Source organism: Pseudonaja textilis, chromosome 3, assembly GCF_049901715.1.
Source record: "Pseudonaja textilis isolate UNSWEBS1 chromosome 3, rPseTex1.2, whole genome shotgun sequence".
NCBI classification, from domain to species: Eukaryota; Metazoa; Chordata; class Lepidosauria; order Squamata; family Elapidae; genus Pseudonaja; species Pseudonaja textilis.
Genome location: NC_141992.1, coordinates 129,843,318 through 129,870,089, shown reverse-complemented (window position 1 = coordinate 129,870,089; position 26,772 = coordinate 129,843,318). Strand labels below are relative to the sequence as shown.

The following is a 26,772-nucleotide window of genomic DNA, read 5'->3' as shown; positions in this document are numbered from 1 at the left end:
AATTTAGGAGAAACTTCCTAACAGGGAGAAGAATTAACCAGTGGAGCAGCTTGCCTTCAGAAGTTGTGGGTGCTTCATCACTGGAGGTTTTTAAAAAGAGATTGGACAGCCACTTGTCTGAAATGGCTTGAACAGGGGGTTGGACTAGAAGACCTCCAAGGTCCCTTCCATCTCTATTCTGAATTGAAATAAATATCCTTGCCCTGTGCCCTGTAGGGCTTTATATCTCACCCCCAACCCCTTGAACTGACTACAGAAGCATATGGCAGCCAATGCAGCTTGCAGAGCAGACGTGTAATATGTGCTGATGGAGAAAAGCACACGTGATTGCCCACACTGTCACATTTGCACCAGCTGCAGTTCCAGATGTTCGAGAGCAGGCCCATGTAGAGCACATTTCAGTAATCCATTCAGGAGGTGACCAGCCCATGAATGAGAACGGAGCCTCCTGGTTCAAGAATAGTTGCAAGTGGCATATAGCACAAAGGGTATCCTGGCCATAACTGTCACCAGCTCCTTGAGCAGGAACCTAAGTTCAGGAGAACCCTCAGTTTGCACACTTTTTGGGACAGTACCAGTCCATCCAGAACCTGAGAGGGTTAAGTCCCTCGGAACCCAAAGCCCCTAAACCCAAAAATACTCAGCCTTCCTCGGGGTTGAGCTGAAGGCTGTCATTCCACATCTAACCCCATTCGGCTGACAGACACCAGTTCAATGTCTAGATTTATTTACATGGTTAATTTCATACATAATTAACGTTGGTATTTCCTATGAACAACAATCTTTGCTGCGCTGTAACTCTTTATAAATTCAACCCATAGAACAATATTTATACAAAGAAATACCTCCACAAAACGCAATCCTTTTGGGGTTTCAGTTGCTGAAAATGACAAATATTTGATGACTTTATTGATTTTACTTCTGTACATTTAAAAAAAAATAAAGATAAGTATAATTTCAACAGTAAATTGTATTCCTGGGAAAGACAGAAAAGTATCTATCTTGTAGATTTTGATGCATATAAGAAGGGGCAATAAGCTAAGCATTCAGTTAAAATGGACAAGCTTGATAAAACAAATTTGGCTATGTTCATGCTTTGTCTCAGTGTTTCTTCAACCTTGGCAACTTTTAAGATGTATGGACTTCAATCCCCAGAATTCCCTAGCCAGCTGTGATTGATAGCTGAGGAATTGTGGGAATTGAAGTCCACAAGTCTTTTAAGTTGCCAAGATTGAGAAACACCGCTTTAAATATATATAACCTAACACATAATGACTATATTTGCCAAACGTAGCAGTCTTGTTTGGTTTATTTTTGTGACCTAACATGTTTGCTTATCTTTTCGTTGAGTTGACCATATTGTGCAGACCCAGAATATGGGCTAATTCGGGGATCCAAGGGCTGAGAAAATACAGCCTTTATATCATATGAAACTTGAGCCAGTCTTCTGCAGATCAAACCATCAATCTTAGGTCCTTACGGAGGAGTACAGCCAGCCAGGTAGCCTAAGGAGCCCTCCAACCAGGTTCTCCCAGACATTACCAATATAGGCAGTCCTTGACTCACAAACAATTTGTTTAGTGACCATTCAAAGTTACAACAGCTCTGAAAAAAGTGACTTCTGACCGTTTTTCATTGTTACAACCTTTGCAGCATCCCCCAAGATCATGAAACCAAAATTCAGGGGCATGGCAACTGGTTCCTACTTATGACCGTTGCAGCTTCCCAAGGTCAGGCAATCCACTTTTCCAACCTTCTGGGGAAGTCAGATTCCCTGAACAACCATGTTGCTAAGTCATCGACTCCAGTGATTAACTGAACGAAGGAGGCTAAGAAAGGTCAAAAGGGGCGAAATTCACTTCCCAAAGGTCTCACTTAACAAGAGAAATGGGGAGGGGGCGCTCAATTGTGGTCGTAAGTGGAGGACCACCTAATACCGCCCCGTCTTGTCACCAACAAAAAAAGCCCTTCATTCTCTCCCAAGAAAGCCAACGGGAAACACACCCACAGACACACACTCCCTTTGACACTTTGGGACGTTATTTCTCTTCCGCGGGGGCTCTTTTCGCCACAGCAGCCCGGAGAAGCGGCCACCTGCGGGCGCTCCGCCCGCCGCGCTCCGCCTCCTCAGGTTGGGCAGGTCGCTCCCATTTGCTTTTGAACGACTCCGAAACTCCGGTCGCCGCGGCCTGAAACTTGACCCTTCCCGACCTCGGCAGGTTGGCGAGGCTCGGAGGGCGGGCTGTACGTGGCCAAGCGAAGTTTCACCTTCCCCCAGGAACCAGGAAACGCCGAGCTCCCTTCGGAAGGCTTCTCGGCTGGGAAGAGACCAAAGCTGCGCCCGATCCCTGAAAAAGTTCCCGTGAACTCCGGCGCCGCGTTGCTGAACGTGGGGACGAGGCCCTTCAGCAGCTCTGGGGTGAGTTGGGAAATTAAGGCCGATCGGGCACACAAACAACTTCGGATCTTTGTGTGGTAAAGGAGGCTGGCTGTCTTCACGTAAGTCTCCTCCCCACCTTGGCTTTGAAGATCTGGGATTTGTAAACAGCCCTTCTTAAAACGCCCCAGAAACTTACGGGGCTTTTTGTTCTGCTTGAATGCGATCCCTTTAAACCGCTACAGGTAGTAGTCCTCAGCTTATTACAACAGCTCGCTTAGCGACTGTTTGAAGTTACAACGCCACTGAACAGAAGTGACTCAACATAAGACTGGTTTTTCACGCTTGCGACCCGTTGTGGCATCCCCAGGGTCACAGGATTCACATTCAGATGCCTTGCAACTGACTCACGTTTATGACGGTTGCAGTGCGATCTGCCTTTTGCAATCTTCTGACGAGCAAAAATTAACCAGATTCACTTAACAACCGTGTTACTAATTGAACAACTGCAGTGATTCACTTAGCAAATGTGGCAAGAGAAGTTGTAAAGGGGGGCAAAACTCACTTAATGGATGTTTCACTTAGCAACATAAAATTTTGGTCTCAAATGTGGTCGTAGGTTGAGGATGTATCTATTGTGGTCTATTGTAGTCCTGCATCTCAGATGGCAATTTGTGGTATCACAGTTGGGCTAAAACGGTATCATCTCTGACTATTGGCTGGAGCTGATGAGAGATGGGATTTCGACCACATCAGGAACATGGACAGCTTTGTCCCATTGCAAAGTCATACCTGAATATGCTCTTGGATTTACCATTCTTGGCAACACAGTCAAAAATGAAGATAAATCTTATGGGATTAGGCTGTTTTTGTCAATTCGTTTATAAAATTGTGAACATAATATAAAACAGTCCAAAGCTGGGTACAGTCCATTAAAAACTAACATAATTTACAGTACATTTAGAGTAAAACCTAAGATAATTCAGCAGAAGCGTTGACATCATAAGCTGCCTTGGTTCAGTCAGTACATTTATTTCTGAGCCTACGCTCATTTTTAATGGATATCTAAAGGATCAAAATCCAGATAGAGTAAAACCCAGCCATTCCTAAGGCAGCAGGGACCCGGAGTGGCCTCTAATTCTGTGGATTTTGATAAATAAAAAAGATAGACAGAGCTGCAATGCAGAAGATTGGAATCGCTATTACTATCACACACTCCCTGTGTGCCTGTAGCATTGTCTGGTCATTTCCATGTTAGCTATATGCCCGAAACAGAGATTCCTCCTTTTCTTGAACATGATACAGTTAACACATTAGCTCTGAAATAAAGGAGGAATGAAAGGTGCACTGTGCATGTGCGAACCAGTTGATGGGTGTAGCTGACTGAACTAAAATCCTTCCTTAAAGAGAAATATACTTTCCCAAGAAGAGATACAGCAGACGTTGCTAAAATAATCCATTTTCCTATAAACGATGTAATTTTAAAACATTTTAAATGATTCCCCCCCCCCGCAAGGTTATAAGGATCACTCTACCGATAGTTCTCGACTTACAACAATTCATTTAGTGACTGTTTGAAGTTACAACTGCATTGAAAAAAAGGGACTTATGGCCGTTTTTCACGCTTACAACTATTGCAGTACCGCCATGGTCAAAGTTCAGGACCCTTGGCAGTTGACACTCATTTATGATGGTTGAAGTGCCTTGAGGTCATGTGATTAACCTTTTGTGACTTTCTGACAAGCAAAGTCAGTGGGGATGCCAGATTCACTTAACAATCGTGTCATTAACTGAACAACTGCTGTGATTCACTTAACACTTGTGTCACGAAAGGTCATAAAATGGAGGAAAACTGACTTAAAACCGTCTCACTTGGCAATGGAAATTTTGGGCTCAGTTGTGGTTATAAGTTGAGGACTAACTATATTCCATAAATTTTGCTGATCTCTTAAAACAGCAACATTTGAAGATTGTGTTCCTTTGATTTTTGCCATTTGTTGTATTCCTTTGCTTTTTGAGATTTATAGCGGTATAAATTGATCGAATTGTTTAGTTTAGCAATTCCAATCTTTTAAGTTTAGCAACTCCCTACCTCACTGTACATTTTGTTCCCCAACCTGGTGCCCTCTAAATGTTTTGGTCTAATATTCTATTGTTATTGACCAAATTGACAAAGAATGTATTTTGGGGAGCTGCTATCCAAAATTTTGGGATGGCGTTGAATTGGGAAAGGATGCTCACCTATACTATATAGCAAGTATTAAAACCTACTGCTGTCACTTTCTTTTTTTATAGATCATCTTCGTGCCTTATTTTGTGTTTCTAACCGAGTAACAAAATTGTTGACTGAATGTTAGCCATTCATCAAATTGAAGCAGAAGCGAACTCTACTTGTAGATAACTTCAGCATAATAGAAGATGCCCCATTCTGGGAAATTTCATCAAGACAGAGGCTACATTCCCAGGGAGAACCCCAATTATTTTGATAAGAGAAGTAGGCCACCAAATTCCTCAGGTGGAAGGTAAGTTTAGAAATCATCCTTTGACTGGAACAGTTTTAATGCTCTCTCTTCCCCTCTCATTTGTATGCAATTTACTCCTGTTAAAGGTTTCCAACCAAACTGCTGATAAGTAGTAGATCAGTGTTGATAATGTCCTGTCAGGAAGAATAGGGAAAGAGCAAAGTGTTTTCCCAAACCAAAAAAACCTCATTTAATGGGCCAAAGCATACTTTTTTAAACTGAATAGCTTTGCATGTATAGCTGGGCGGGGGGAGTGATGTCTTGAAATCTGTACCCCGACATTATACTTAAGCTTGAGTGGGAGTTTCCATTAGTGGCAGTGCCAGTGATTTTTCTAAGCTTAATTCACAGCATATCCGATTTCAGGATATGTACTACACAGGGAAGGGGATAGCTTTCTCTTTAAAAGTTCTTCCCACAGGCCTTTAAACAGAAAAACACTTGCAAACATGAATGCAAGGTGGGTTTCCCCCTCCCTTCTCCTAAACTTAATTGTCCAGCTTAGAGAGTGGAATATTTTGGTCTTTGCAAGATGTGGTAAGAGAATCGTACCTAACATGGTCCTTCCCTAATCATCATCTTCATGGAAGTTAAGATCTAGGAGAGAAAATTATACATTGGTACCAATAGATACTTGAAGCTCCAGTAGGGGGAAGAGCTTGGAAGTTAAGTGTGTCTTGGCAGCAAATATATTTTACACACACACACACATCACACACACACACACACACACACACAAACACAAACATCACATATCCCTGGTATCCTCTCCATTTTTTGTGGAATTATCTTAAATCTGAAGCAACATACTTTTTCTCTCCGCTCCAATAACGCCAAATTTTCCAACTCCATCTTCAACTCTCTATTTATGATTTCTGTCTTACTTTCTACTTTATCAGTAACACAGTTTAGGTCTGCAGGCAGTTGCCTTATAGATTTTTCAGGGTTTTTTTTATTTCAATATTTTTTGTTATACCTGCAAATCATTCTTCCATTTCCTGTTGTTGTTTTTTAATTATTGCAGTCATTTATGCAAAATTCTTCAACCATTTTCTGTAATAAATCTGGTGAAATGTCCTTATCTGTAAGTTGCTCTAGTGAACCCCCTGCATCCTTTCCCCCAATTTGGCAACTTTCCTTGTCATTGCCATGGTGGGAAAATGAAAGTACACCAATTATAGTACTGGTACTCTTTTGCTTCTCTCTATCGTTAACATTTTAGTCCCAATTTTCTGAAGTTACAGTCTCACAAGTTAGCTCATATTAGCTTCATCTTATTTTGTAAAATCAACCAATTACTATTCTCCTTAGAATAAATAATCAACATTCCCACAAAACTCCAGTCTGCTAGTCTAATTAATTTTACCGTTTTCCAAGGCAGTTGGAAAAAATATTCATTCTGTTTTTGTTTTTTTAAATCACTGTCCCCTTTGTTCATTGGAAACTTTCTTAGATCATGATCTTGTTAAGCTTTTTGCTTTTAAATTGAAATCCTTTTAAGGTAGCTGATTTCCCCGCTTTTCTTAATTTCAAAAAGAAGGCACCCTGAGTCTTTGATCTTTACTGCCATTGAGAATATCTCTTTTAGCTTGCAAAATAATTAAATCGTCCAATGTCTAAGAAGTTTAGGCTCTTGCTAGTCAAATATCCATGAAGGCTGCACAGCAATTAGGAACACCTTGTAAATCCCTTAGCGCCCAAACCCTGACCCACAATTGATCACAAGAAACGAACTCTCCCAAGGAGCAGTTCTTTCAGAGCACAAATGGGTGCTCCCTAATTTCCTCCAAAGAAATTTCCGTTAATTCCACCACTATGTTGTCTCTACTTAAGAAGCCTCTTGCAGAGATCTCTAATGCACCATAACGTTTCACCCATAAACCTGCCCAGATTCAACTTTGACCTAGGATAAAAAGTTTGCTTAACATCTCCTAGGGAATATCCCCCACAACGTGGGTAAGTTTATCCTCTGGTAAACACCAACTTCCTCCCAACGGAGGTAACACATAAATAGCCTTCCAATTTTGTTTGTCCCTCTGCAGGAAAACAGAAGTTTGTGACAGTAGCCCTGTGTCACAGATTTGGTGGAGTCATTTCCAAATTTTGAAATAATCTCCCAGTATATTCAGGGAGTTGACTGGGAGGAATGCTGCCAGTGTATTGCTGAAAGGAGGGGAAATTGCTGATCGTTCTAACATGCTGATCTATCACAGAGACATCCAGGTTTTCTGTTGTGGCCTGCAGAGCTGGCAGCAGATTTGGACAGTGAGGAGGCTAGGGAGGAACATGGGCCAGTCCTGGAGTCTGGGGAAGGCTCTGACAAGTGGTCTGCATCGGAGGAAGAGATGGAGCTAGGGCCATCTGACAGTTATCAGCTGCCTTCGGAGTCGGACATCAGTGAGGCAGAAGAACAGCTGGAGCCTGTTCCCAGTGTGCACATGAGCAGAGCTGCCAGGAGAAGGGAACAGCTAAGGAACAAGGGTTGACTAGGAAGTAAAGCCACAGGTGGAAGGTGAATGGTCCCTCCCATAGGGAATAAAAGAGGAGTGCAAGGGGAGTGGGGTGTTTGCAGGGGACAATTAGTTCATTTGGGTGAAGATCTGTTCCTGCATTCTTGCCTAGTATTGTCTGCTACAGTGTGACATTCGAAAGATATCGACCTGGCAGCTCTTCAAGCCTGATAAATGTCTGTAATTGTGAAATCTCATGAAAGACTTTTTGCTGGGACTTTGCTGGAGAGGAATTCACTTTAAACGAAATAAAAGGGGGCGAGGAGTTGGCTTCCTGCTGTTGGGGAAGCCTAGATCATAACATTTCCTTTCTGTCCGTAGGTTGTCGCAAGGAACAACGGAACATTCCAGATCTTTCTCGGCTTTTGAAGACCCAGAGCCAAACCACCTGGGACCAAGGGACAGCTACAATCCCCCGTCTCCCTACTATCCTCCCAAAAAGACTTTTTCGGAGCAATGTTCAAACCTGTGCTCCCGCAGAGGTAATGCAAGGCTTTTTTTTTTTCCTGTATCCGTTTCATTACAGGTAGGCCTCAACTTACAACCACAATTGAGCCCAACATTTATGTTGTTGAGCGAGACGTTCATTAAGTGAGTTTTGCCCCCATTTTACGTCCTTTCTTGCCCCTGTTATTAAGTGGTTTACTCCTTGACTTCTTTTGTCTGAAGGTTGCAAAAAGCAATCGTATGGTCCTGGGACACCGCAACCATCATAAACGTGAGTCGGTTGCCAACTGTCTGATCACATGACCATGGGGGAATGCTGCAGTGGTCATAAGTGTTAAAAATGGTCATAAGTCACTCTTTTCAGTGATGTTGTGGCTTTGAACGGTCACTAAATGAACTGCTGTAAGTCGAGGGCTACCCGTATTAACTTGTATTCAAAGGGGCTTATAAAGATTCTATCTTCTATTACGGCAAGCTTTTGTAGAATAAGACAGAAGGGAGGAGAAAGAAAACCGCCTGAACTTTTTAAAGGCAGAGTAGAGAACAGAAGGAAACGTCATTTAAATTTATATCCTGGAGTAAAAATTGTCTTATAAACAAATGGTCTAAAATAGCTGCAAATTTTCACATGAGATGCAATGCTAATAGGCAATTTTTTTTTATTAGTCTCTTATTTGGGAATGCAGTATGATTATATATTTCATGTTCTTCCCTGATCTTAAACTGGCATGAGATTCTTCCTTTTTTTCTTTTCTTGACTTCTGGTTTTTTTTTTCCTCTCAGTCTTAACGGTTGTAAAAACTGTGTGTGGGGTTCATGGCTAGTCATGAAATATTAACATGGTTTGGTTACTTTTCGTTGTCTCTGTCACATCAGCTGTTGAGTTATAGCCTGCTTTTCTGACTGTAAGGCACCAAACATAACACCTCAGAGATAGATAGATGATAGATAGATACAGTAGATAGGTGGGTGGGTGGGTGGGTGGGTGGATGGATGGATGGATGGATGGATGGATAGATAGATAGATAGATAGATAGATAGATAGATAGATAGATAGATAGATAGAAAGAATGAATGAATTAATTCTTTATTGGTCAAGTGTGATTGGACACACAAAGAATTTGTCTTGGTGCAAATGCTCTCAGTGTACATAAAAGAAAAGATACATTCATCAAGAGTCAAGAATCATAAGTACAATACTTAATAATAGCTATAGGATACAATAAGCAATCAAATCATACCAGGAAACAAGTCAATAAAGTTGTTAGTATATAAGCAACAAAGTTACAGTCATACAATCACAAGTGGGGGGGGATTGGTGATAAGGAGTGATGAGAAGATTAATAGTAATAGTAATGCAGACTTTGTAAATTGTTGGACAGTGTTGAGGGAATTATTTGTTTAGCAGAGTGATGGCGTTTGAGAAAAAACTGTCCTTGTGTCTTAGTTGTTCTGGTGTGCAGTGCTCTATAGCGTCATTTTGAGGGAAGGAGTTGAAACAGTTTATGTCCGGGATGTGAGGGGTCTGTAAATATTTTCACAGCCCTCTTTTTGACTCGTGCAGTATACAGGTCCTCGATTGAAGGCAGTTGTTTTTTCTGTAGTTCTAGTTACTCTCTGAAGTCTGTGTCTGTCTGGTTGGATTTCAGAACCAACCAAATTTGATGAAATTACCGTTAAACTGATCACAGCTTGGCTAATGATGAAGGCCCAACAGTCAAGACATACATTTCATAAATAAAGATGGTGTTTTTCAACATGCAAAGCACAATTTGTCTTTTTAAATAAAAATAATATATAACTGAATATTGCAGGTTATAATATTGCAAGCTCAGGAGACTTTAGGATAAAAACGAAGTGCAAATTAATATTAAAACCAAAAAAAACTACAAAGAAAAAAACAGAAAGCAAGGCAAAGCGTGAGATGGATTACCATTGTCAGCTAGTTGGAACCCAGATAATTATAGAGTTAAAGCAGAGTGGGGATCGCATGTATTTCTGGGAGAAGAATAATCTAATATAGAGACTATTATAGATTAGAAAAGCTTTTTTGAAATTTTACCTCTCTAGAGTGCTATTCATCACCCACATGCCAGTTGAATCTCAGCTATTTGTCGTTTTCTTGGTTATTTCATCAATGTTCCTAGCATCTTAAGTAGAAGCAAGTTGAGATTTCAAGCATTCCTTTGTTAACAGATACCGGCTGTGAAGGAAGTACAGGTAGTCCTTGACTTACAACTGTTCATTTAGTGGCCGTTACAGTTACGAAAGCACTGAAAAAAGCGACGTACGACCATTTTCCCCTCTTATGACCTTTGTAGAATCCCCATGGTTACGTGATCAAAATGTGTGTGTTTGGCGACCGGTTCATATTGATGAACAGTTGCAGTATCCTGGGGCCCCTTCTGACAAGCAAAATGGGGCAAGGCTCACTTAATGAATGCCTCACTTAGCAACATAAATTTTGGGCTCAATTTTGGTTGTAAGTCGAGAACTACCCATATTTCTTTTCTCTTAGAGATATCTAATTGGCCATCTGGCAAAGATGCTATCATGTCCATCTTGCATCAAGCAAATAGATAGTTTAGGCTGCTCTTAGGGCCCCTCCTGAGGGGACATTTAAATTTCCTGAGTTCCTGAGAATTATACAAGCCAATGATTTTTGTAGACAATTTGGAATCATCTAAATGTACCTTTCTAATAAGTGACTTCAAAATCTAGTCATTATCGGCCTTGACCATACTGACTGGGGAACTGAGGAAGTTTAGTATAGTCATGGTTGTTCATTCAATTACTACATTTTGAAATTACATATTGGGAAGGCTCACTTAGATGATCTCAAGTTCTCCATAAAAATATTGGCTTGCATAACTCTGCCACTTTGGGCTAATTAGAACTCTGGAGAGTTCTCTCCAACAGCATCCTCAGTTATAGTTTACTCTTTATTGTTTTGGTTTCTTTTTTTAATGTGATTTTCCTTGAGAGGGAATGTAATAATTTTCTCTACCATCATGGGGAATGAAATGTCTTAGATTAGCCTGTTTCATTGTCAGAAGTTAAGATTGGGGTGAATAGAAGTATATTAAATTTCTACCAGAAAGAGGAAGGCTTGTATAGATAATGCGAGCATAGACAGAACTAAATTGAATCCAAGAAGAGTAATCGAAGCTATAGATTTAGGTAGTATTGAATTACTATATACTAAGAGTAGCTACATAATACTTTCTAGAAGAGCACATGATTAAATGTTGTTATATTTTTTAGAAAGGGGTAGGAAACCTGTGATCTTTTAAATCAGACTTCTCCAAAGAGGTCAATATACAACCCAAGAGTTGATGGAACTATCCATTACTGTTGTTGTCGTTATTTGAAGTACCTTTAGCTAAAGTAATATTTATTGAATTATTTTCATATAAATGTTTTGGGGGTCAGTGAACAATCTGAAACTTCACAAAGAGTCAATGAGCTGAAGAGTCTTGGGGCTCCTGTTTTAGATGTTGCTGAACTACAGCTGTCAATAGTCCAATAAATGATGTGAATTATGAGTCCACAACAATGAGAGCATAAAAGTTCTTCAGATCTCATTGTTCAGCTTTATGAAAAAATGGAGCATTGGGGACTTGGTGTTGTGTATTTTAATCTAGTGTTCAGTTATATGGTAGTAAAGATCCTAATGGATACAGTCCAGTAACAGATTAATAAATATATACTACTTCATAAAGAATTATATGATCCCTCCAAAGACAATTGACCATTTTTCAAACTTCTTCCCTGATATATTCAGAAATCGAAACGGATCTAGGAATTTCATTAAATGGTCTTTCACATCTCCTGGGGTTTTTTTAAACACCATTTTGAAACATTATATGATCTCTCTCTCCATATCTATATTGTATTTTGAGTGATCTTTTAAACCATATTTAAACAAAAATAACCATATTTAATGGTCTAATTTTGTTTACTTAACGAATCTGTTCTTGACAGAATGAGTACAAGCCTCAGGGTGTACTATTGGTGGAACGAAGAATATTTTCAGTAATTTAATAACACCGCAAGAAAAGGAAAACCTTTCAAAGTATTACAAATACTGCATATCAATATCAGATTCCTTAAAATAAGCTCTGTTGAACTCAAAGAGGACAACTTCTTAGTAGTCACATGTATGATTGCATATTAGTTTTCTTTTTCAAGGACAATAAGATGATTTTCTGTAATTCAATGTTAAAAATGGCCTCTGGTGTTTTGTTTTAGCTTTTCCATAAAGCTGAGGGTCAAACAAGAACATTTTTTCCCCCACCCTCCCTTTGGGAGGCGGGAATAAGATTTGAAGTAGATTCAAGAAGCTTAAATGTAAATGCATTTTTATACAGAAAAAGTTTTTTTTTTAATGAAAATAGCATAAGGATATTGATCTTAGAAGTAAGGGGATCAGAGCAGGAAATGCTGCATCACCCCCTTGTGGTCATGTGACTGCATTTTGGGTGCTTGGCAACCGGTTCATGTTTACAACTGGTTGCCAGATCCTACAGTCACGTGATCACAATTTACTACTTTTATTCCTGGTTTCTGGCAAAAAAAACAACAGTTCAGGACAGAGTACAATTTAAGATCATGCAATTTGATTAATGTCTGCAAACTTTGGACTTATGACCCTGTGATTCATTTAACAATTACTGTAAAAACAATTGTAAAACTGAATCCAGTCATGTGGAGACGTCACCTTGTGAGCATCTTGACTTAACATTAGAAATTCTGGTCTCAAACTATAGTCGTAAGGTATACCTATAATGTAAATATTACATAAATAGTATATGTATATATACATTTTTGATACACTTCTATAACCATTGTATTTTTTTAAGATATTGTATTTTATAGGATCCTGTATTTTATTATATTTATTATATTATATTTATTTATATTTTTCCATTTATATCTGTGTCTATAGGCAACCACTTATGAGCAGCAAGCATAATTAGGTCTTCAATTCATTGACTGAATGAGGTCATACATTTAACTTTCCAATGTTCCAATATCAGTCTTCCTTAAAACATAAATTTTTACAGTGTCCTACACTTAATAATTTTGGGGAGGAAATTGGGGAATATAAAATGAGTCTGTGCAACAAAAGCTAAATTTTTCAGAGGATAATATCCCCTTGGATTACATACCTAGTACATGGAACTTGATAACTGAACAATTTAAATGGATTCTCCATGCCCTTACTATGATTAAAAGATTGATATTACTTTTTTTTCAGTTGAATTAGGCTTCTGTTACACCTTTAGTAACTCCAGAGAAACTGAGATGGTACTCTTAGTGGTCCCTTCTTCAATCAGCTCTATCTCAACATCTCCTTTGCAACAGCTGCTCTTAAATTATTCACTCCCCTTTTGATTTTTCAATCAGCAAGCTGGGCAGACTTCATATTTCCCCTGAAACAGTAATGAAGGTTGCCATCTATGGATGGGTACAGCTATCCGACAATGGGATTAATATGCACATATTCACTTGTCTTCTTGTGGCATGCTTTAGATAGGTTTGATTTCTGCAGAGATCTTTACTTTTGACTTAAGATTTGTAGGTCCTGTTAATGATGTATTTGACTGAATATCTTGATGAACTGTAGTTTAGCAATTGTCTAAATTGAATTCTCATAAAAGTACCATGGCTGTGCTTCATTTCCACTCTTTCCTTCTTTTCTCAACAAGGTCATTTGCAAATTAGCAAGTCAGTAAATTGAATTTCATCAGCAAAGAACATTAGAAAACAGCTATAAATGGGTTTCTCCCCCTCCACTGGAATACACTAATTTGTAATAAACTCGCCTGTGTAATCATGTGTGTGCGTGCATATGTGTGTGTTTTAGACTTGGGATGATTTAATTTATTTTGGAAGTGTTTCTGTTAAATGATGCTGTTGTAACTTAGGACTGAAACCAACTAACCTATTTATTGGCTTCTTCCTGCAATCTATAGCCATTTTTCTAGCTGCAATTGGCTTATCATAGATTTTTATTTTTCATAAGGAAAATCTTCTCACACCCAGAAAGAGTACATAACCTTTTCATTATAAAACAAAAGTATGTATATATTATGTATATCTGGGGAGTGGTTGTAATCGGAGTGTATATAAGATAGGGTGGAATATCTATTGAACAAACCGTGATAATTTAAATACTGTTTTCCTTTGATTAGAATAAAGTCTTTATACAAAGCTACTCATACACACACAATTTACTGTTTACTCTTTGTTCTATCTGGTGGTCAAATATTAAAGCATTTTTGTCCCTGCTGGGTGAAATGATAGAAGTGTAATCTAAGCGATTTTAAGCAGAGGGAGAGAGAGTTGGGGAAATGTGACCTGAACACGAATCCGTGCTTTGATCCATCTCTGATCTCTTTTCTTCTTGAACAAATTAAATAACATTTTAACAGGTTCTTCTCCTGTTTGTGAAGCTTTATATGCCGTTTGGATGCCTTCTTCCACCTACGCTGATCAAAAATAGAAATGCCAGTCCAAACCGATATTAAGCATTTCATATGTTTCCGTTCCTTTCCTGCAGAATTTGGATTTAATTCTTGTTAAGTCAGCTGTATAACCTTCAGCTCCATTCTAATTATTTCACATTTGAAGCTCTTCTCCCACTTAAGCCTTTTACCTCCTCCTCTTCCAATTTCTTTATCTAACAAGATTGCTTTAGCTTACCCTGAGACTAGGCTTTTGTACATGAGCCACCTCTGGGAATTAAGTGCTATCAATATTTGTTGCCAGGAAAATAGCAGACAGCTAGCTGGCCTCTTGATTCCCGCCGACAGGCTTTGTAGAAGCTAGCTGACTTGAATCGCCGTTTTGAAAGGAATAATCAAACGGCCTTTAACTCTTGAGCAGATGCCAAACTTCTTGGATTCCAGGACAGAAAGTGCTACTGTTTGGACCAGACTTCTCCAACCTGTGCCCTCAGGATGTGTTGTCTACAGTACAGTTGCAGCAGTGGTGGGATTCAAATTTTTTTACTACCGGTTCTGTCGGCGTGGTTTGGTGGGTGTGGTTTGGTGGGCATGGCTTGGCTTGGTAGGCATGGCAGGGGAAGGTTACTACAAAATCTCCATTCCCCTCCCCCACGTTAACCTGCTTTCCAGCTCTATTCTCCTGTGCAGGGCAACAAAAGATGACCCAGTCAATCAGCTGGGACTTGGGAGGCAGAGAACAGATGGGGTGAGGCCAGTCAGAGGCGGTATTTGCCGGTTCTCCAAACTACTCAAAATTTCCGCTACCGGTTCTCCAGAACTGGTCAGAACCTGCTGAATACCACCTCTGCTTTGCAGCATCTCTGGTGATGCTGGCTGTCGGCCATAGAAGTTGTGGTCCCATATTTTAGAGACTGAACGAAGTTAATTTACAGAGTTCAGGTAGCCCTCGACTTACAAGCAGTTCACATAGTGACCTTACAGAGTTACAGTGGCACTGAAAAAAGTGACTGATGACCGTTTTTCACACTTACGACTGTCGCAGCATCCCCACAGCCACCTGATTTGCATTCAGATGCTTGACAACTGGTTCATATTTATGACCGTTGCAGTGTCCCAAGATCGTATGATCCCTCTTTGCCACCTTCTGACGGGTGAAGTCAATGGGGAAGCCAGATCCCCTTCACAACCCGTGTTATTAATTTAACCACTGCAGTGATTCAGTTAACAACTGAGGCAAGAAAAGCCGTAAAGCTGGGCAAAACTCACTTAACCAATGTCTCACTTAGCAATGTAAATTTTAATTGTGGTCGTACGTCGAGGACTACCTGGACAGACTTGCAACAGTTCATTTAATGACTGTCCAAAGTTATAAAGGCGCTGAAAAAAGTTGACTAATGACTGTTTGTTTTTTTCATCATTCGTCATTTTGTCAATTGCAACCTCCCCATGGCCATGGCATCAAAATTCTGACGCTTGGCTACTGATTCATATTTATGACGGTTGCAGTGTCCTGGGGTCAACTGATCACCTTTTGCAACCTTCTGACAAGCAGAATCAATGGGGAAGCTAGATTCACTTAACAAATGGGGCAAAACTAACTTAACAAATGTCTCATTTAGCAACAAAAAATTGTGGCTGAATTGTGGCCATAAGTTGAAGACTATCAGTATTACCAAGTTCCTAGGTAAGATTTCTGTTTAAAAATGCCATGATGACATGATGGGCTTATGCTGACATTAGTAGCTTACTTGCCAGTTTATTGTGTTCATGTTCACATACATATCCTGGACATATCAACTGGCAATATGCTGCACAATAATAAGCCACGTGGCTCATTTGGCAGAGGATAATCTTATATTAAAAGCAACTCTTGTTTGAAAAGTTTATCTAGTATAAGTTGGGGTTAAGTATAATCAGAGGAAAGGAAAGGAAAGATTGCTTTCTAGAAAAGATTGCTGGACCACAAACTGAGTAAGGGTAAGGATTATTTTATCATAGACCTTACTCTGGTGAGATAGTTCCATTCAAATTATAATACTTTTGTTTATGTTTGCATTTCTCTGTGTGTATGTGTGTATATAGATAGGTAGATATATCTATCTATCTATCTATCTATCTATCTATCTATCTATCTATCTATCTATCTATCTATCTATCTATCTATCTATCTATCTAGATTTTCTTTGAATAATTACCTTTTGCCCTTTGAGTTGCTACATGAGCCCATTGTTAATTATAGTTTGTTTCTGAGGACATGTACATCAGAGGTGGTATTCAGCAGATTCTGACCAGTTCTGGAGAACCGGTAGCGGAAATTTTGAGTAGTTCAGAGAACCGGCAAATACTGCCTCTGACTGGCCCCGCCCCCCATCTATTCTCTGCCTCCCAAGTCCCATCTGATTGGCTGGGTCTTCTTTTGTTGCCCAGCACAGGAAAATAGAGCTGGAAAGCAGGTTAGTGAGGGGGAGGAGGGGAATGGAGATTTTACAGTATCCTTCTTCTGCCTTGCCCACCAAGCCATGCCCACAGAACCGGTAGTAAAAAAATTTGAATCCCACCACTGATTACATGTAGCCAAAACGCAAGCAAAACAGTTTTAAATTGGATTGCTTGCTAATTCTTCTGATGGACATGCTAAATTAAATACCACTCATCGTTCTGTATCATATACTTGGTGTTATCTTTATTCTCTTTCCTTTCTTCCCTCTATCCCAGTGGCCCTCAACCTTTTTTGTGCCGCGGCCCGGTACCGGCATCACAAAATCATCTGCGGCCCGGTACCGGCATCGGCACGCATGGCAAGGTGAGCCAAGCGACCGACCAGCCAGCCATCCCCCACTTCTCCCCGCCACCTTCAACTCCTCCTTTGTACCTGTGTCGATGAGCTTCGCGACGGCTTCGGGACAGTCGCTCGGCCCACCTTGCCATGCGTGCTGAAAGAATCCTCACGCCTCAGTTTTGTTCGAAGCCGCCCCCCCCTCGATGAAACTAAGGCGCAAGGATTCTTTCAGCACCCAAACGCCGCTTTCTACCCGGAAAAGCTCACCGGAAGCACTTTTTCATCAAAACAAGATGGCGGCGCCTAGCAAACCGGCAGCCCGGTAGAAATTGTTCCATGGACCGGTCCCGGTCCGGGGACCGGTGGTTGGGGACCCCTGCTCTACCCAAGCTTTCCCCAACCTGCTACCCCGCAGCCACCAGATGGGAAAACAATGGTACTCATCATTCTTCAATATATGTGGGCAGATCTTTTTTTGCCTAGATGACTCTAGTAATCTTTCTGACCTTCTCATCTTGATTCTGTCAAGTCTATCCAGTCAATTGTTAACAAGATCACGTCCCTGTTGGCTTTGATCAGTGCCCTTCTTCCAAAAAACCCCCCACAATAACGCTCTGCCTTCTCTTGCTGCCTAGGTTTTTATTGTTTTTAATGTGCCTAGTTTTATAGTTGTATTACGGGTTTTGTGTACTTTTTTTTACATCTTGATCAGGGAAACCCCTCCCCAGAGTTGGTTATAAGGTTGGCAACTACAGGAATGTTTTAAACAAACAACTCCTTTCATTTGCCAATTGGCCAGACCAGAAATGCTCACCAAATCCAGCTCCACCTCAGGTGGCTTGCCTAGAACTGGTAGCAAATTCAACCTCAAGTTTCCATGCCTTTGGTAAGAAAGAGATGGCTGTGTTATCCCCCAATTCGGGCCAGGTTCATTTAGCCACCATGTTACGAACTAAGCAACTGCAACGACTCGCCTAACAACTGTAGCAAGAATGAGAGATTGTAAAATGGGACAAAACTCATTTAACAACTGTCTCACTTGGCAATAGAAATTTTGGACTCATTTTGTGGCTGTACGTCGAGGACTACCTATATAATAATTGTACTAAAACAGATGGACCCTGATTTCTTAAAACGGAGCAGGGGTTTGTTTAACTGGCTCTCACATTTTCTGAAAATTTAATAGTCCACGGTGTTTGAGAAATGCTGCCTTTTGAGAGGTTTCTTTTTAAATGCTCAACATGCCTATCTTCAACAAGCAGTTCAACACACATGAATCACTGATGGACCTCTTTGAACTAGGGATGCATTTTGGCACTAATAAAAATCACTGTGGGGCTAAATATTGCTGCTATTGTCGTGTCAAGGCCTTATTTGAACTTTCTTAGCCCTGCAATTTTTTACCACAGCTGAAGCCTTTGATAGAAGTTGGCATCAGGTCTTGGAGTTTTCAACATTTTAACTTGCTTGGAGGGATTGTATGAAAGAGTACAGCTTACATAGGGAGTGGATCCAGATTCATCTAGTTTAATGTAACTCCCTTTAACATAAATCATTTAGGAAAAGTTGGTGGTTTCTTGGCTTCCAGAGAGTTAAAAAAAAAGTAGGATTTCCGTTCTACCATTTAGTTGTAGTTGTAATTGTAATTGTGTGTCTCTACATCAGAGGTCTCCAAACTTGGCAACTTTAAGACTTGTGGACTTTAACTCCCAGATTTCCTCAGCCAGCTTAGTCTTAAAGTTGCCAAGTTTGTGGATCCCTGCTCTACATCTAGGCACAAAGAGTGACTGGTAAATTCTCTATGACTCAGCCGCCCAAAGTTGCTTTGGATAATGAGATGGGTGGCAAAAAAAACATTAATAAATTCAGACAAGGGTTGCAGATTATTGTTGTGCTACCCAGTTAAGGAATCAGGCCTTTTGAAAGAACACTTACTGAAGGAAAAAGTAAGGAATAGGATGGCAAGCAGCAGAGGACAAAAAAGCTACATGGGATCCTGAGCTGGGTAGTAGATAAAAAACTCTTTCGTCTACAGCAAAATAATATTTTATTTATTTATTTATTTTGATTTGTCAATCGCTTACAAGATAATAGGTATAAGTATATACACAGTTATGAATACATGAAATGTGTACATATAAGAAAAATAAAAGAAACAATAGGACAGGGACGGTAGGCACGTTGGTGCGCTTATGCATGCCCCCTACAGACCTCTTAGGAAAGGGGTGAGGTCAATAGTAGACAGTCTAAGATTTTGGGGTTTGGGGAAGAAACCACAGAGTCAGGTAGAGTAGTCCAGACATTGACCACTCTGTTGCTGAAGTCGTATTTCCTGCAATCAAGTCTGGTGCGGTTAACCTTGAGTTTGTATCTATTGTTTGCTGTTGTGTTGTTATAGTTGAAGCTGAAGTATTCACTGACAAGTAGGACATTGCAATGTATGATTTTATATACTAAGATCAGACTGGAGACAGTGTAATTCAAAGCTTTCTAGGTCTAGAATTTCAAGTCTGGTGGCATAAGGTATTCTACAACGAGTAGAGGAGCGGAGAACACTTCTTGTGAAATATTTCTGGGCTTTCTCAACTGTGCTAAAATCAGGTACATAATGTGGGTTCCAGACTGATGAACTGTATTCGAGTATTGGTCTAGCAAATGTTTTCTATGCTCTAGTTCAGGGGTGGGCAAACTACGGCCCGCGGGTCACATCTGGCCCGTTTGTCTTTTTAATCTGGCCCGCCGAAGATTGGGGCGCCCGGTTGGAGCACCCAAGCGGGAGCCGGGAAACAACAGATCTGGGCCGGACGACAGCTTGGTGGCTGAGTGGGGCAGACAACAGCAGAGGGGAACGGAGGACAGTCAACCTGCCGGAGAGAGACTCGCCAGCTGCCCTTCAAGGAGCTGGTGCGTGCCCAAGGCAACAGGGAAACCCCGCTGGCAACCGCAGAGCAGCGGGCAGGCGCGGGTGACTACGGGCGGGGACAGACTGATGGACAGGGCAGCATGCTCGGGAGCCTTGCAGGGTCTGCCTGCCTTGCTGGCTTCCTGCCTTCCACGCTGGCAAAGGGAGAGTTTGGGGCGTCTGGGCGTGGATGCGCACTGCCTCTCCATCCCTGGAGAGCATTGACCCCGGGGCGGTGGGCAGCAGCTTCAGCGCTTGCTGGGCAGATTTCTCGTATTCAGGACCAGTGCGGTGGTATCTGACATCTGGGGCTCGCGTGTGTGTTTTGGGTCTCCCCCTTTTTGCAAGGGGAGGTGTGTTACTCGGTTCTCCAGGGCTGACGACCGACCTCTTGCCTTTATTTATGCCAAAGGGAGTGGGGTGTTGGGGGGTGGGGAATGGGGAATGGTCTTGCTGTGGCTGGCTGGGGAGCGTGTTTGCAGGGCTGCTCGGGAGGAGATCTGGGGGTGCCCGGCTCTCCAAGGTACCCTAGTTATTTCTTGTGTACATGTTTGTGCGTGTGTAGTGACAGCTCCGATGATGTCATATGCCGTTCTCCGCACGTTCATTTTGTCCCTTCTTTCTTAAGAATCTTTCGCTGTCAATCCGGACTGTTGGAGAGAATTGCGCTCGGATTTCCACAATTCCCACCCTTCGTGGACTGGGCTCTGTTTCCAGCCACGAACAGTTTTGCGAGAGTGTCCGCTTGACCATGCTAACCGTGAAAACGCGCGGGGTTTACGCCAGGGGTGCTTACTCAGGAGAAAACCTCTCTTGATCGCTGTTCAAGGTAGGGTCTGACTGACTGACAGGGGGTGGATTTTGCGGTTTCTGCATTGATACCCCCCCCCAAGCCTTTTCAAAGCATCTCAACTACAGTGCCCATGATCCCCAGCAAGAAGAGTTTGGGATAATGGGATAAAATCTTATAGGACTTATAAGAAAAAAGGATCTTTTTTCTGTTTATGTTTGATATGTACTGTTAACAAATGCAGTTTTTTATATGTATCATATCTTGTGCTGACCCAGCCCGTCTGTCCAATTTTAAAAGTCAATGAGGCCCCCGAGCCAAAAAGTTTGCCCACCCCTGCTCTAGTTAGTAGTGTGATATTAGCAGAGAAAAAGCTATGTAGGATTAGGTTAACAACTCTTAATGCCTTTTTGGCTATGTAGTTACAGTGGGCTCTAGCACTTAGATCATTAGATCATATTGTCTTGCTATTATGTGTGTCTTATAGCTGCCAAAAGTGCAGTTTGAGTAATTTAACAGCTACAGCAATTCACTTAATAACTGTGGCAAGAAAGAAAGGTCGTAAACTCACTTAACAAATGTTTCATTTAGCAACAGAATTTCTGGACTCAATTATAGTCCTAAATTGAGCGCTACCAATACTGAAGATTGAAGGAAGGGAGAAATATCACAATTATAGTTTTTTTTAAAAATGCAGTGTCTTGGCATGGAACATTAAAAAAAACATTAACTTTAAACAAAAAAAAATCCATCCAACTGTTGAAGTTGAAAAACTTTTAAAAAGTAGCCACTCTAGAAGATGGTTTTAAAAAAGAAGCAAATTAATGCTAACCTTTGCTTAGCAGCAATTAATCAAATCCAAGACCAGTTTAACAAGCTTTTCTTACCAGAGAAAGTAAAGAAATCATTTGGAAATCACGCTCTCTTTTAAGTTTTGATTGAGGTATAATAATGGCAGGACATTTCACTTAGCTTAATCTGCCCCAGTGCTTAACTCTTAAGCGTGGCTCTATGTAGTTTTAATGGGAAAGGCCTCGAGTGCACTTACATTAAACTGAGTTTGCATAAAGTTTCCAGAATGTAATCTCTGCAGCTATTACAGCCTTCAATTTATACTTAGTCTTAAGCACAATGGGTAATAAATTTGTAGTATAATTATTCAGGTTTATTTTTCTCTTTTTTTTTTCACTGGTTGCTGATTTTGCTTAGATTCATCCAACCTTTTCAAATTATGCAAACTAAAAATTAGTCATGTTTTTTTCAGTTTTGAAATTATTACCGTAGGTAAGAGCTTCTGCTCGTGTCTTCTTTAATCTTGTTATTGTTTCATTCCAGAATCTTACAATCTCTTTTGGGTTTCAGAACTCACTCTTTCTTTAAGTTGTGAGTGAGGGCTGGCATTTTCAAAAGTGAGAGATAAAAACAAAAAACCCAGAATGAAATTACATTTAAATTACTTCAATACAACCATTCTCTGTATATTTAATAAATTCCCTTTCTATCACATCAACAATTCAAATTTAGCATTGATTTTTGCAGGTGCTTTGGGACGCCAGGAACATAATTTTTACACTCCTGCATTAGTGGATTTATAGTAGTTACAATATTGTAACTATCCCTGCTGCATCTAGCTAACTGAGAAAAGATGGCAAACATTCCATAGAATTTCAGTCTGTTAATTTATCTGATAAGTAACAGAATTGTGTACTGGTTAAGTTGTATGTCATTATAGGAGCTGAATGTGATGTGGCCCCAAGATGGAAAGCAAGATGCTATTGCATGTGATATTGAAATGTGTGCTCTTTGATCATAATGTACGCAATTAAACTCCCAACAGACAATGGGTCATACGCATTTCCAATTCCTAATAAAAGATCTCCTGCATAACTGAATATAAAGAAGTTCCAAGCTATTCATACTCTGCAAGGCCCTGGGGAGTGTGGAGAAAAATATTTCTCTTCCTTCTCTCTGTTTGCTTCTCTTTGCAAACAAAGGTAGACGGGGTGGAGAGGAAGTAGAAAGTATAGTTTATATCAGTTCTAAGGCTTGTGTAAGTCTTCCCAGGAAGCAATGTGTGGGGATAGAAGACCACATTTAGTCATTTAGTTCATTTAGTCACTGTTCAAAGTTTCAGTGGCACTGAAAAAAGTTGACTTATGACCATTTTTCATACTTACAACCATTGCAGTATCTCCATAGTCAAGTGATCAAAATTCGGATGCTTGGCAACTGACTCGTAACGGTTGAGTATCCTGCGGTCATGTGATCCCCTTTTCTGAACTTCCTAGAAACCAGGTCAATGGGGAAGCCAGATTCACTTAACAACCCTGTTACTTACTTGACAACTGCAATAATTCACTTAACAGCTGTGTCCCCCAAGGCCATCGAATGGAGAAAATTCATGTAACAAATGTTTCACTTAGCAACAAAAATTTGGGGCTCAATTGTGGTCGTAAGTCTGCATTGAATCACAGCCGTTTCCAAAATATATTTTCTCTGGCTCTCATCTGCACACTTATTACCCCTAGAACCGTGATGGCAAACCTATGGCACATGTGCCAGAGGTGGCACGCAGGGCCCTCTCTCTGGGCACGTGACCCATCGTCCCAGCTCAGCTCCGTTGTGCATGCATGCACATGCCCCCCACCGGCCAGCTGGTCTTCAGGTCTCTGCTGGGCGTGTGTGGGGCAGTGGTGGGATTCAGTATTTTTTACTACTGGTTCTGAAGGCATGGCTTGGTGGGCATGGCAGGGGAAGGATACTGTAAAATCTCCAGTCAGAGGTGGTATTTGCCAGTTCTCTGAACTACTTAACTTTTCTGCTACTGGTTCTCCAGCACTGGTCAGAACCTGCTGAATACCACCTCTGGTGTGTGGGGCGGGGTGTATGTATGGGGGACGTGCAGACATGCATGGGGGGTACATATGTGGGGGCAGGGGGCATGTGCAGGGGCAGGGCATAGGGGCGGACATGCTCATGCATGTGGGGGTAACCCACATGCATGGGGTGTGCGCATGCACAGGGGCTGGGTGCATGCCCTATATTGCATTTTGGGGATACTGGGCACTTGGTGCTGAAAAGGTTAGCCATCACTGCCCTAGAATGTCTGACACTGGGATAGTTTCCTCTGGTAGTTTCCTCTGGAAGCTATTCTTACTCTGATTAGGATGAAGAAACCTTCTCACATTAACTTTCCTCCTCTAAGGTCAGAGGTGTGTAAATTGCCTGGGTTTTGTTCCTGTGGTCCTATAGAGATTCAGCAAATTATAAAGGACTTTTTCTTTTAATGAGCTGGCAATTTCACCAATTTTGTGTTGCTTTTTCATTCGTTTATTGTTCAGTGGTAGATTAGTTTCACCCTTTGCAGTACTTTCTCTGTCGTACATATTGATGTTTCCTCATCCTTTTGTACGTTACATATAAAGCTTTAAATTTTTGGAACTTTGGGGAAGTAAACGTGTGATATTGAGTCACTTGAGAATGAACCTGTCAGATGAACTGCTCTGAGAGTGTGAAGCTCTCACATAACCAAGAAGTTGTCAAGAATTCATCTGTTGAATTGTAGCAACATATGTAACATGTTATAGTACAGTTAATCTGAAAAAAAAAAGTTAAAATATGTGGGCTCAGCCCAGTTAGGGCCAAGAGATCCTATTATGTGGTTCTGTATTGTTCTATTCACAGAATAAAGTGCAGATTGTATCTGTGAGTGGACAGCACGCAAATGAGTCTATTTAGATGAGCCTAGTATCCAGGACATGCCATCTCAATTTCTACAGCGTATGTAGCAGTTTTACTAAACAAGGAGACAGCAGCCAAATATAAAATCCTTCCATCTTTGATCTTTAGCAGTAAGTGCCAGTAGCAGTTATTCAATCCATTAACTTTCTGTTATAGGAGATACTTGTATCTATAAGTACCCACCTCGAAGTTCTGCAGGAGGAGAAATACGGTAGAGCTGTAGCAATAATAAACTGCCCAATTATACGATATTGTTGTATTTTTACAGAATGACAGCCACAGCCAATGGCTTCACGGCGGCGTTCATTCCCCCATCTCTTTCCTTCTTTTCCTCCCGCAGGTGTCTTGCAGGTTGTCGAAGTCACTGTCAACATTTTGGTGCTGATCTGCATAGGAGCAACCCAGGCGGGGGTCTCTGGTCTCACTTCTCTGGGCGGCCTAGGCTCTTTCAGCCTCGACTCAATGTATAGTCCATTTCAGGGGACTGAACTCCAAGAGGTGACCGAGCTGGATAGGCAGTACAGCCAGATGAGAGCCCCTTCTGTATATGGAGGGATAGCCTTCAGCCTGACAATGATGTGCCTAACGCTTCTGTTTCTCATTGGTGGAGCAAAGCCTCTTCATCGCCTTTCCCTTGGACTGCTTGCCGCCGAGTGTCTCTTCGACATCCTCGCCTGCCTTGGTTATATAGCGGCTGTTGGCCTCTATCTCCACTTCATCATTCAAGTCAACGCCACGGATGTGTGCCTAAAGAGAGAAAGACTATACGCAAGGCGAGGTTACACCTCAACGAATTGCAGCGTGCAAGGCGGGGATGCATCCGTGGCCCTTTTCGGCCTGGTGGCTGCTTGCCTCTATTTTGGAAGCTTGGTGGTCTGCATTCTCACCATTCGGGAGGTCCGCTTGTTTCAAAAGCAGCGGGACAACAGTCGTTATAACCTTGAGAGGACCTACAGGGAAGACGACCATCCCAAACCCTACAGGAAGAAAGAAAGCATACCCACCGAAAGGACTGTGGGCACACTTGTGTAATCTTACACCAGGGGAGTCAAACTTGCGGCCCACTGGCCGGATGCATCACACGCTGGCCATGCCCACACCTGGTTTGGTGAAAGGGGGGAAAATGTGATACCTTATGTGATGCCACTGTGACAACGCGAATTTGACACCCCTGACCTACACCAGGTATCTTAATAAAGCCAGACCCCCCTCCCCAAAAAGATTTTTTTTTTTGCACAGAGGAGAGTTGTATAATATAATATCAAAGATATGTTTTTAAAAAATATTATTCCTAGCTAGGAACTTACTTCCATCTTTACAGAAAAAGGGAAGGAATTGCAGAAATGATTTTCAGGGTTTTTTGCCTGGATATATGTTTTTTTTTTCACTAAGAGTTCTTCTGTATCATTGTCTTAAAATTCCATCTAGATGTGTGCCTGAAATCAGCTGAGAGCTTAACTTGCCTTGAAGATATCTAACCATCAAGACAGGGAGATAATTATTGCAAAGAGTGAATATGTGGAAGATCAGTTCTTTTAAGTATGTATTGATTATACTTGTAAATGGCCCAGAAATCAGTTACTGGCTCCAGATGGAAACTTAATGGTGTTGACCCATCAATTTTATTATATTCAGAAATGTCTTCTTTCTCAGTGCCTCATTGAATAGGAAATCTGGGCATTAGTTCTCTATCGTTTAAGTTCATCGGTATAGTACATCTTGCCTGCCTTTGTGCTCTTCAAGTGCTTGAGACAAATCACCAGCTATATGATCTAGGCTTGTTATTGGGTTAAGTGCAGTTCTCACTAGTAATTGACACAGATTTGGGGCTGGCACTGATTGCTTTGACAAGGCTCCCATGGCCCACTGAAACTTATACATCTATCTACCTACCTACCCATCTATCTACCTACCTACCTGTCTCTCTCTGTGTCTCTCTCTCTATCCATCCATCCCTCCATCTATCCATTCATGTTCAAAGCGCCGGCCCCACAGGCACATTGGGAAAGTAGAGCAAAGCCAGTCTGAGAGGGAGGGAGGGAGAGAGAGAGAGAGAGAGAGAGAGATGATGTATCAGATTGAAATGAGGCCTAGTTTAGACTGAGGCCCTTTTCCACATTGAAACATCTTTGGGTTCTATTAAAGGTTTTGTGGACGAAACATGGTCAAGACTATTAGGAAGCTCTTACATTTTGTTGAGGCTTTAAACAAGATCCATTGGACCAGATCTC

General features: G+C 41.2%; 1 protein-coding gene across 1 annotated transcript; it reads left to right on the top strand.

Annotated features, from left to right (window-relative positions):
- The first annotated feature begins 2,055 nt into the window (after positions 1-2,055).
- Positions 2,056-26,159, top strand: LOC113436595 (MARVEL domain-containing protein 3-like). Its single transcript, XM_026701082.2, has 4 exons — positions 2,056-2,419; positions 4,673-4,899; positions 7,731-7,891; positions 24,882-26,159. Exons 2-4 carry the CDS (start codon positions 4,796-4,798, stop codon positions 25,571-25,573), a joined length of 957 nt encoding a protein of 318 aa, XP_026556867.1. The 5' UTR covers positions 2,056-2,419; positions 4,673-4,795; the 3' UTR covers positions 25,574-26,159.
- The last annotated feature ends 613 nt before the right edge of the window (positions 26,160-26,772 follow it).